A 12500-nucleotide genomic window follows, 5' to 3' on the forward strand; every position below is an offset into this window, starting at 1 on the left:
TGTCAAAACAAGGTATCTGCTGACCAGTATTGCATAACCATATCATGGGCTCAAGTTTAAAGCTCTTTTTTAGTAAAAGGAATTAAAATTTGACACTGGATAAAAATATATAATTTGTTCTGGACGTTTCTGCTACCACAGTACTGTTGCCTTCTTCAGCAAAGATAAAAATCCAAATGTCTAACGGCGTCCCACTTGATACAGTATATGTACACAATGTGTGATACAACTAAATCACACCTCAAAGGAATTTTTCAAAGCCTAACAAAAGTCTCCAGAGTATTCATAATAGCACTAAAAATTCTTGATGTTTATTGTATATGTTAGGTAGTGCTACATGTTCGTTTATAGCGTTTCCATCTCACACAGAATGCCAAGCTTCAATAATTTCAACACTCTCCAAATCTATTTAGTGACTGTAAAGCATACATGTATGGTGTTTGGCCAATAGAGAGTATTTATCCAATGTTGCTGTGGCCTTTGCGCGTTATCTCATGCCTGCTTTTCGCATGCATGATGTCTGACCAACGTAGATTTTACACAATGATTATCGTAGTCTGTACATTAAATTTTGATCTTGTACATTGTTCCTCTGGAATCTTCTTTCTCAATTCTATCTTTTAGCTTTTTAAGTATCTTTGAGATGGTGTAATTTCTTTTGCTAGAAATTTTTAACATGCCTGGCTACACACCAAGTATTTTTAAGTTAAAAGCTCATCGAGGACAGCTGGTTTTTTTTTTTTAAGTTGACCGCCGATCAAGTACTGGTTTTTGATTGGATTGCAGGCTCAAACCAGGTTAAGTTATTGTAAGAATAAAAAACATGGGAGTTCTGCTGTTAGCCTTAGCTAAATCTATTATTGGCTTCAACTCAAGAGGGGAGCAATTCTCCCATCACCACCCCTCTTTTAAGTAAAGTCCTACTGAGAGAAGACAAAATTGTTGAGACATTTTCATTGTTCCTTGCACCTTGTTCTTTAAGAAGTAAATCTTATAATTACACCACTCCCCTTCCCAAACCAATGTGGAGACACCAATAAATTGTATGAGTTATTTGCATTTATTTCTGAAAGAAATTGTGTTGGGTAGGGCATGGGGAGGAGGTATTGTGAGCCTTCTTTACAAGGTAGGCAGTGCTCGAAATTGAAAAAAAATTCCAGGTTGTCCCTGATTCAAAAGCCAGGCAACTAAACCTGTAAATTTGGTTGCCCTGATAAATGCTTGGTTGCCCATTATGAAACCCCCTACAATCAAATGCGTGCCATGTTAAGATGCAATCACATGGCGTTAGAGCCCCCATACATGTGGTTCTTAGGGTGTGCCTGTGGTTTTTTGTGGAAGTCTGGGTTTAAGTTTTAACATTAAATTTTACAGTACTATGTTTTCAATCTCCCTCGCCTACATGTTGTCTCCAGACTCTTGCAGTTTTCTATCTGGCAATTTTTTGAGAAAGCCTGCACAGATATTCAAAACGCAGGAAAATGCTCCGCTGCAGCAAATTAATTACTGTTAACTTCTCACTGGTATCGGACATTGTCAATTGAAAACCGACAAGTGACTGCTTGTGTAATTCATTTTCTATTTTTGGCTGAGTTGTCCATTGTTTTTTCTTTAAGCAACCAGGCTTTTCATTTTATCAAAAACTAGTCACCCAGTAAACTTTCTGGTCATCTGGGATGACAGGACGATCGCTAATTTCGAGCACTCAGGGTAGGGTCAAAAAGTTTTAAAAATGGGAAAATTCTCCACTCTTTTTTCCCAGGACCCAGTTGTTCAGCAGATTAACACTAACCCGTGATTTTTTTTACTGGTGCAGGTTTTAATTGTGTCTGTCAAAGAAGCCTTACCCTTGTAATTTTATGCTGAAGGTAAGCAAAAGTTTTAAAGCCAAAATTGCAGGCATTTTTTGAGCAGAAATAAACCACAATTTAAGTGCCCAGTAATCCAGATTAGCTTAATTAGGCTGGGTACAGGGTTTTTGCCATAAAACCAAAACCATACTTGAAGATCCTGGTTTAAATTGATTAAACTGTCTCATTTTCTTATGGCAAAACAGTAGGCCAATACGACCAACTTGAACCCTATCCCCTACAACAACTTCAAAACAATATATGTTACTTACTTTGCATCATCATCTCCCTCTCCCATTTCAAAGACCCTTTTGGCTCCCATTTCCTCAAGCTGCTTGTCCACAAATCTTCCCATAGCATTGAAATGTTCGTATGTTTTATTTCCAAGACCAAAAACCTATAGGAAACATACAATACATATTAATTTACAGCAGCTGCTACACTTTAACCACTGCTTTAGAACAAAGTGAAATACGTATCATTATTGGGAAAAAATGCTAAAAGAGCAAAGGATCATTACAGTCTGCAAAAATGGAGTCAAAATGTATACAGTACTCTAGGAGTCACAGATAATCATTCTCTTTCTTCAAATCTTGAACCTTTGTGTACATGTACTTGGTTCAAACTCCTCATGTTTCAATCCTTCATTGTGTCGCTATTACATTGTATGAGCAGCAAAGTAGTGTAACAGTCATATTTCATGGTTGAAAAACTATGTACATGATACATTGCAAGCACCAACTGGTCTGTGACTGGGATGTGCTCTACAGCTGTAGATAGCAGTGCCCTGTGGCCCCTCGCAACTAACTTTTGCCCCAGGGTGAAGTGGACATTTTAAAAATTAAATTTGTACAAAAAATTAAAATTCCAGAGCTTTGGGCTCCTTAAAACATCTCTTAGAACACAGCCTCTTTGTAGGTGAACAACAGTACTGTGTAAACACAAAGCTCAACCTCCTTCACATACATGTAGTTGAATTGAAGTGTGATTATCTTACTGCAAAATTAAGGCACTCTAGATCATCTCTGTCATTCTGTAACCATTCATAGAACTCTTGGGCATTATCAGTAGGGTCTCCTTCACCATATGTAGCAACTACAAAGATTGCCATGGAGTTTTCGACTTCTCCCATACGAGTCAACTCTTCCTTTAAAAATAACAATTATAGCAATATTATAATAAGTATTTATGAAGTATTAAATAAAATAATGAGCCTCAAAACCAAAAAAAGTAATCTTTTATAGATCAGATTTGTTACCATTACCATCAGTTACTGCATCATGTGATAATACACTAATTTATGGATTTTCCCTTCCATGAGCTTCTGACAAAGTGTACAGTACATGGTGTACAGCAAGTGATACACGGAGAGGTACTGTACTTTTCAACATTAATTTAAGGAATAATTATTGTAACTTAAGTTTGCTCAAGATTGAGCCTGAGTGCTCCATAGTTCTCTCAGTAAAAGAGTTTGAATAGACTAAAGCAAAGTTCAACATTTGCTAATTACGGAACAAAAGAAGTAAAACATGTTCCTGCAGCCAATTGAAATTTGGAGGGCTCATGACAGCAAATAACATATTGGTGAACATTGCTTAGTATTTAGGAAATAAAATCAATAGGTCACCAAGCAAAAGTAGTAGTTTGATTTGGTACAGGTTGTTGGATAGGAAATTACATGAATCAACACAATGCAGGGGTGACATGCAAAGAGAAACCAGTTGGCCAAGGGAGAGTGATTCAAACAAGACCGTAGCGAGAGAGAGAGAAAACTTGTGAAAACCAGTCTTGTAATTACTGTGGCCAAGTAAAATTTTAAGCCCTCCTCTTACAAGAAACACAGGCAACCAGCTGCAAAGTTTCAAACTTAACAATATTGCGAATAATGGGGTGACGTCCCTCTAGGTACATGTAGCTAAAACGAAGACCATGAAACAATCATTAAAAAATTGACATCTGTGGATTATGCTCATACAAAAAAAAAGAAAAAAAAAAAAGAAAAAAAGGACAACATGCAAGATGTAGATTAACTATCTTACTCATAGTCATTATTTCCAGAGGACTGAATCCAGCATTTTCAATCTTTAGCTGCTTTTGAGCTTTCACTCAGAACATGGATTTGAGTTTCTAAATCAGTGAACATCATTAAAAGTTTCACCAACGCATATTATAAACAGATTTTCATAGAACTCTGTAAGAATTGATGCTGTTTGAAGCCTCGCGTGCTCAGAAATCCCCTTCAGCGATCGACACATCACAGCTGTTATTTTATTGTTGTTGGAAAAAGTAGTTTCAGGTAAACTTTTATATACCGAACCAAAATGGCGGAAGACAAAAGAACCATTGTTATTCTGATTAGGCCTTGTTGATTAGGTACATTGTATTGTTATGTTCACTTTGTTCTTTTGTTTTATAGATGTTAATTATTCTGGATCCGGTGTATGAAAGACAAGCCGCAGTTTCGTAATAGAGGGAGGTGAAATGTATTGATCCAAGGGATCAAGTGAATTGCTTTCAGCTAATGAAATCACCGCCTCGTAATTCTAATACCTTTCCGGTATTCCAAGTAATTGTTACCCAATAATTCAATTTATTTTGACATGTACCGCAAGAACACCAATTAACAAAGATACAGTACAGCCCAAAAATAATGCACGCGCAAGAAGTGGTGTAAGAAGTTCTTGTGCCGCAAGAACACACAAGAAGTTAAATTACGTTTTTATCCGCAAGAACATTCAAAGCGCAAGAAGATAGAAAGCTTGCCGCAAGAAGTCGCGAACGTTAAGTTACGAACTTAACCGCAAGACCCAAAAAGCGCAAGAAGTTAGCGGGTTCAGCTGCAAGAGTAGTCAGTGTTGCTTGTCTGACGTGATTACGGATTATGTTTTCCAAAACATAAAGGTACTTTCAAAAGGAAGGGATATATAGTTTACGTCATAGAAAGTGCGGCGTACGGGGTTTTATTCATTGTTTGTGTCAAAAACCCGAACGAGCAAGGAACGAGCAAGTGAGGGTTTTTGACACAAACAACGAGTGAATAAAACCCCGTACAAAGCACTTTCTATGTCGTGAACTGTTTATTACACATAAGACGACAATTTTCATTAAAATAGTTTTCTGAACGCAAATTGGAAACAAAAACTCACTAACAATAGAACCAAATGCAAATTTAATTAAATTCAATAACAAAGTACGCTTTGCACGAGATGCACGAGATGAATGAGTGATTGGCACGGAAATGCCTTTACGCTATCGTTGATTGGTTATACTTCCAAATGTGAAATAGCTGTACGCCATTCTGATTGGCTGTATAAGCCTTTTCCACATGTGAAAATTAAGCGTATAGATTTGTACAAATGAGCTTTATGGAATAAAATTCTCATGTTATGTGTAATAAATAATGGTATGTTTCCTCTTGGGAAACATTCGATGGGCATGAGATCAGAACTCGATGTTTGGTCATCCCGATTTATGACAGGCCGTATTTAACACACTCGCTTAAAAGACCGGTGAACGTGAATGTTTCAAAGCAGTGACTAATTTCTGCACTTTCAGAAAAAAAAACCTTCAATCACGCCATTAACTACCAACAAGCAGGATTGCAAGCATAACAAACCACGTCTAAAGAATGAACATTTGAATGTTTTAGACCAAACGCGTATCCATTTGCATATGATGCCGGGAAGGTGACAGTGTTATGTGTATAAGCAAATGTCGTGTGATATCTTCATCTGCAACAGAAAACTTGTGGTATCATAAAAATACTAATAACAAATAACAAACAAAAGCTTCTGCATTTATAACTCCTTTCCGAAACACTTATCAAGGGAACTACATTGTAGAATGTCACCTGCGAGATTGAAAGCGACGAGAGCGAATGTTTCAAAATGGGAAATGCACATAAATGCAAAGATTTAATAAGGGCTTTGAAATTTTATCCATTAGAAATGATTACCGGTAGTAAAAAATCTGGGAGACGCCACTGTCCTAACAGGGTAAAAAAATGTAAAAAAAAAAGTAAACTAGCAACAATCACATTTCTGGCTTTATGCACCAGTCATTTGAAACCCCTGCACCCCCCCCCCCCCCCATTAGGGCTTATGCGGGGCATTCACTTTTTATGCAAGTGAAAGTGAGTGAAGTCCCCGGTTCCCGGGAACAAAAGTGAGTGGTGCTTTCCCCCGCCCCTACTGTTCAACACACGATACTCCCTTTGTAAAACAAGCGAAACACACTGGTTAAAAGACACTGTTCGCAGCCATGAAATAAACAGATTGATCTTTCAGCGGCCAGCAAATAACTTGCAAAGGCTCCTCAATGCACAATGGGTATGTCAAAATATCTTTATTGTAGTAGTTTCATTGATACTTCTGGATAAATTGACAATGAAACACAACGGGCAACTATCACAGTAGTGTCAATCGCACAAATAATCGCAGGAATTGAAATTGTTTCAACTGATTCAGCTAATTCATTTTGATTATTGCATACAATGTGATCCGCCTCACTATAAAAGTTAATTGATTCCACTGATCAAAGGGTGCAGAACCCTAACACAATTCATGTGCGCTAATCGTCGATCAGTCATCATAAAATCAAAGGAGAAAATGAGTCCTGTCCAGATGTATGTTCCACAATAACGAATAAAGAATATTTGCAAGACAGTGATGCCAAATACTGACCATTATTTAGAGTAATGCACCAGTCAATGTTAAGCCCCAGGGGAGGGGGGCCGGGCATACCTCGGGGATTTGTCATTTATCCCTTTCCCGTGGGTGGGGAATAATAAAACATTTGACATAACACAACGTCCCGTGGGTGGGGGAGTTTGACAAAATCTCACAAGAGCCTGGAATCTAGTCCGCCATTTTGAAAATATTACCCATCACTACTTGAGGTCGCTGTGTTCGGCCTTTGCCATCTGACTCGTCGCGAATCAACTTGACTTCTCGCGGATCGTGTACTGTTGGCTTTATTTGGTTTTAAAATGCCGCTATTCAAAGCTTGGGACGTGAAAAGAGTGAAGAGAAAATCAGTGGTGGCAACTCACTTCGAAGAATTTGTGACTGGAGGTAAGATTTTGATATGATTGATCACTGGTAGTGTCAATAAAAAATGGCACACTATAAATTTTTCAAGCAGATTGGTACAGTTTTATTAAAATGATAGTTCAAACAGATAAGTACAGTTTTAAATTAAAGTTTAAGCAGATTGGCACAGTTTTAAATGAAAGTTTTAGCGGTTTAGCTCCTTTTAATTTTGCCCAGAGTATTTGTGCATCTCGAAGGGTTTTTGGCGGGAAAACAGAAGATATTTTTTTCACATTTGAACAATATTTTTACTTCTTGTTTACGAGGAAAACACTTTGTAGTAGCCTTCGAAATATTTGTAAGCATTTTCTAAAGAGTAAAACAATTTGTAACCATGTACAGTACCTAATATTTTGATATTATACGGAATTACAGCTAAAAGGAAACTTGGAATTGATAGTGATGAAGTCACAATATACACTGAGGCGGATGGAACCGAAATCGATGTGGATTCATTTTCTGAAATAGAAGCAGGAAGTATACTTATCTGTGCTGTTGGTGACGAAACCTGGGTACCAGCACACGGAACAGCAACAACCACAGTATCTACTGTGGTATCAACTTCAATGACAGTTTATTCCAACAGAACTAGTACATGTAGCTCAGACCCACAACTATCAACTGAACCTGGTAATGTACCTATCTGCTATACATTTTTATTGACATAAAAATTCTTATCTAAACAATGTTGAATCTTTACTCATGATCTCTTCATGATCCATTTGGTGTCAAACCATAGTAGATTCTTTAAAAGAATTTTTTGCAGATAATGCCACTTGCCTTTTATGAATTGGACTTTTAAAATAATATTGTCAATATTGCAATTGGAATTTTAAAAGACTTTTTTCTTTCATAAAAGGTTCAACTCAGAGGAGTATAATTATAAAGGATGGGAATCTGAAAGCAGGGCCTGTCATAAAGGTAAATGTGCATGTAAATTATTCCAACTAAAGCATTTAGCTTGGCTAGCAGAGTGGAATACATGGTGGGAGGTTGTCACAATACTCAAGAGAGTTATATTATTTTTCTCTCTACCCAGGAGCCACAACAGTCACCATCAGATAAACAAGTGGAAGAAAAGTCAAAAATATTTACTGGTGCAAAAGGAAAACCTTTGTCCAACTATCAACAAGCAGTAAACAAAGCTGCTTTAGAGCTTTGCCAACAGGATCATTCCCTATTACTGGACAGGGGTAAGCTGTTTGAGCTTTCCAGAAAGAAAGTGAAAGATGATGGGTATGAGTTTGCAAAAGGGAAATCAAGGGCTAGAGATGATGATTGTGATGAACCAATGAAAAAAAGGGTTAAGACTAGTAAAGATGAACGCACAGATTACAGTAAATTACTTCATGAAGATATTTCAGCAAAAGAGGAACAAATTCGTTTCAAAGAGCAGCGGGTTGGAAAGGCCAAGAATAGTAAGAATTGGGAATTGTGTGATAAATTAACTGGAGAAATATCTAAGCTGCGTAAAGAGACATTTGAACTTAAACAAGAACTCAAGATATTACAACGGAAGCAATCCCAATCCCTTTGGTATGAGAAATCAAAGTCCAAGGAGAAAAAAAGCAAAGGAAAAAATGATAAAGTGATAGTTGATGAAAGTGTTGAAGTGATAAGTGTTGTTGCAAAAGATTCTAAAAAAACAAGTTCTAGTACAACACTCCCAAACTTGTTTAATCGTCTCAAGAAGCAAGAAACCCAGACCCAGCCTGCCCAGTCCCTTCCCAACACATCTAGTTCCAAAGAGAGGTGTACAGCAAATAGCCCGCCTCCTTCTGACTCTGTAGAAACCAGTGCGAAAGAGAGTGATAATGTTGAAAGGGCTGAATGTGCAGAAAAAGAAGACACAATTGATAATTTTTTATGACTGGGCAGCCCTTTGTTGCTCAACCTTGTGAGGATAAAGGGCTGGAAGAGAAAATTAGAACATTCAAGGCGAACAAATCATTGTCAAAGTACAAAAAAGTAGATGAGGACTTGGATGTGTCTGTCTTTGAGGGGCTCAACCTAAAGGAATATTTAGAAGTCAAATACCATATCTGCTCAACAGAACATCATCAGCCATGCCTTGAATGCGCATCTCTTATTGAAATTGGAAATGAAATCAAGAAAGAAGGATATTTGAGGCTTAATAGAGCATTTTCGATTTCTAATCCAGGGGATACATACAAAAGTACTCACGCAAAGAGAAAACTTCTGCAGATCCCATTGGCTGCTATTAAGATAGCAGATAAGGAATGTGGTGGACAACTTGTGTATCTAGTCGACAAGAACTCAAATTTAGCAACAGCAAGAGGGCTTCTGAAGCTCTTGCATGCCAAGCCCTGTAACAATGCACCAGCAGGTCTTTCAAAGGAAACTATTAAAAACCTATTCCAGTTGTCAGAGTCAGAAGCAGAGCGGGAACGACTAACATTTGCAATTTCAAAAGCATCAGGTCTCTCTTCCACAAAACTGAGAAACCTTTACGGTTTTCAAGATCTTACGGCTCGTCAGGAGCGTGTGGAATCAGCAATGGAAAAGGCAAAAGAGATCAGAGAAAGCATAGAATTTGTAGCCCAAATAAAGGAGAATGCCATTTTACGGTCATTTGGTATTTCAGTTGAAAGTGACAGTGATGATGATGCTAGCGAATCAGAAGAAAGTTGTTCTGACTCTGAGGATAATGTTTGTGAGGAAACTGCTAGAGAAGCCTGTAATGTGAGTAAGACTAACCAAGCTGGGGACGCCTGTTCCACGCACGAGTTCAGCCTACCAGAAGATCCAAATCTCTGCAAACAGGTGACTGAAACTGGACAAACGTATTTAAATACACACCAGCTAATGGACCTACTTCAAGAATGCCAGCTCAACTGGTTTTGTTTCGCAGAGGTGCTGAAACAGAAGCTATCACAGCATCAAGGAGAACATTTACTGGATCAGGTTCTTTTAGACTTTAGTGGACAACTTCCATATTTGAACCTATCCCTTCATGTAGAGAAACTAATAGAACAAAGCAGACAGGCCTATCTTACAGATCAAAGATTGAATAATTTGAATGATGACGATATGATTGTAAGTGAGTCAGAAGAAGAAGGCATTCAAGAGGCTCAATCATTATCTGCTGTTACTGATATAATGCAGCCAGCTGCAAAAGCAGCCTTAGAGAAGCGTGTGAAGGCTGTTCGCCGAAAATCAAGAAGAGAATTTGTTAGACAAATGACTGAAAGGAGGCTCTTAAAACGAAAACGAAGTAGAAAACTAGGCAGAGTTCTCAGAAATTATCCTGATATAGGTCGGACTGTAGAAGAGTTTGTAAAGCAAAATGGTGTGGGGGCAGATGCATGGCGCAGGACTGGGGTCTTGACCTTCGATGGAAACAGGCGCCTTGGAAATAAAGTGACTTATTCAAGGATAAAAGAACATCTAGAGAAAACCTACAAGAGCACATTCAGCTATGGCACAGTGGTGCAACTTTGTGTGGCACGAAACAAACGAAGGAAATCGTCCCAAAATTACAAGGGAGTGGCACGGGTCACCTGCAGACGTACACGTAAAGGCTTTACTATCAGATATAATCCTGACCAGCACTGGTCCTCAGCACTATACCGTGGGCTGGATTACATCCAATATGCTGATGGAACGGATAAGATAATTTTGAATAGAGATGACCAGGCAGGTTTCCGCTTGGACACCCATGGCACACACAATAAGCATGCAACACTGTGTGTCCAGGGAAATGTTCCACTTGCCACCAAAACAGATTTTGTAACAAAATATCCTGCTGTTCTACAAACAACAAGTTACAATTTCACAGAAACCAAGACCACAACAGAACAATGTGCAGGGATTGTAAAAGCAATACCAGTTCACTGCAAGAATCCTGCCCAACATGCATCAGATGTCGAATTTCTTGAACAGACCGAAGCATTTGAGTCCATATTCATAAATCAGAGCACAGATGAAAGGAAGAAAATGGAATGTATTCGAGTTGATGGTGGGAATGATGAGGGACCAGGCCATGTTGAGGTCCAGTTTTTCTGGACAAAGCGTCATATGCAGAAGGAAACCATAGTTCAGCTGGTAACAACTCGTGATGCAGGATCTAGCAATAGAAACCGTGTTGAACTGCAGAACGGCTGTCTAGCGCAAGGTCACACAAATTTATATATACCTTCTACACTGAATGGTTCATGTATGGAAAATGGCAAAGTTGACAATGAGAAACTGTGTAAGAACCTAAATGATGCGATTGATGTTTATATCAGCAGGGTAGATGGCTGCCCATGCGGGGACACACAGATCCACTTATTTAAGGGTCCGCAGAGTGACGGGGATGAAAATCAAAAGCTAAGAGATTTGTTCAAGATTTATATTAAGGGAAGTACAAAAGAGAAGGAGGGTCTTAAAAAGACTCATCCAGATGAATATCGTACCATCAACGAAATTTGGAATCTTAGAAACAAACACATGGTCAAGGGACTACCTGCAAAATATGTGTTCCACTTGGTGTGCTGTTACGAAAAGGATTGCATCCACCCAGAATGTCAAAGAGGTCCTCCAGATGCACTTCCTGTGTGGTACCCTGGGGGACCTCCAGTCAGTTTTCTGCCCATGCCAGTTCCAGACATTGAAAGGTATGTTCTGGCAAAAATGCAATAATTATTAGTGTTGATTAGTACATGTTTTCTGTTTATTTTTATTTTTCCGTTGGAATTTCTTCTCTAAAAGAAAACAATTTATTTCATTTTAAGGCCATATGGCAGTCCAAATTGCAAGGATTGTGTTGGAACTGCATGTGCTGGGCACTACCTCCTGCCAAGTCTCCAGATTGAGAAATTTCTTAAAGGAGAGATTGAGCAGCTTCAGTCCGTTCCACCCCCTACTGAGGTGTTGAAGAAGATTTTCAGTGAAGGTGATGAGGACAAAATCGACCAAGCCTCCTTAAAGACCCTTCTACCCCCTGACAAGGTGTGTACTCTGCAAGTTACAAAATAATACTGTGTTAATAATGTTTCTGTAGCAAGTACAGTATTGTAAATGACCAGATAACTTATGATTTTAATGTAGGTCTGATGGGAATGATATTGATCAAATCACCTGGAAATATTGTTACCATTTTTGGAATCAGTATCAGTAATTTTATTTTACACAGGTGAAAATGTGGTTTCAGCACTTGAAGGAGGTTCAGGACAATAGGAAGAAAGGGGCTAAAAAGGCAGCAGAAACCCGGAAAAAGAATAAAGGGCAAAAACAGAAAGACAGACGTCAAAATGTAAGACATATTTTATTTCTAAATAGTTGAAGGGGAATCAATTACGTAACAGTTGCTTCCCATTTTCAGGGAGAAGAAGACAGCACTTGTATGACATGTTTGCAAGAGGAACCACCCTTGAACGTAAAAGTGGTCCACTGGATTGGGTGTGACAAATGCCAAGCATGGCATCACCAGTTTTGCGTTGGATTCACAGACTCTGTATGCGCTGATGATGTTGACTGGAAGTGCAATCACTGCATTGCGGAGGATCTTATGTAGAGGTGGTCACTGAAATAACATAATGTTGGTGGCGAATTTGTC

General features: G+C 38.5%; 2 protein-coding genes across 2 annotated transcripts in view; one reads left to right on the forward strand and one right to left on the reverse strand.

Annotated features, from left to right (window-relative positions):
* The window catches only part of LOC137976400 (NADPH--cytochrome P450 reductase-like), a 54275-nt gene that overhangs the window by 24063 nt on the left and 17712 nt on the right, over window positions 1-12500 (reverse strand). Inside the window, exons 4-5 of the mRNA XM_068823741.1 lie at window positions 2848-2997; window positions 2123-2247 (exon numbers count right to left, since the gene is read on the reverse strand). Coding sequence (XP_068679842.1) covers window positions 2123-2247; window positions 2848-2997 — 275 coding nt within the window. The remainder of the gene's footprint in view (window positions 1-2122; window positions 2248-2847; window positions 2998-12500) is intronic.
* LOC137976399 (uncharacterized) overlaps window positions 7312-12500 on the forward strand; it is a 5252-nt gene continuing 63 nt past the window's right edge. Inside the window, exons 1-6 of the mRNA XM_068823740.1 lie at window positions 7312-7570; window positions 7800-7861; window positions 7980-11559; window positions 11677-11893; window positions 12078-12197; window positions 12267-12500. The exon at window positions 12267-12500 is cut by the window's right edge and continues 63 nt beyond it. Of these exons, the coding sequence (XP_068679841.1) occupies window positions 8807-11559; window positions 11677-11893; window positions 12078-12197; window positions 12267-12458 (3282 nt within the window). The 5' untranslated portion in view covers window positions 7312-7570; window positions 7800-7861; window positions 7980-8806 and the 3' untranslated portion in view covers window positions 12459-12500. The remainder of the gene's footprint in view (window positions 7571-7799; window positions 7862-7979; window positions 11560-11676; window positions 11894-12077; window positions 12198-12266) is intronic.

This window comes from Montipora foliosa, chromosome 11 (genome assembly GCF_036669935.1).
Source record: "Montipora foliosa isolate CH-2021 chromosome 11, ASM3666993v2, whole genome shotgun sequence".
In the NCBI taxonomy this organism is placed as follows: domain Eukaryota; kingdom Metazoa; phylum Cnidaria; class Anthozoa; order Scleractinia; family Acroporidae; genus Montipora; species Montipora foliosa.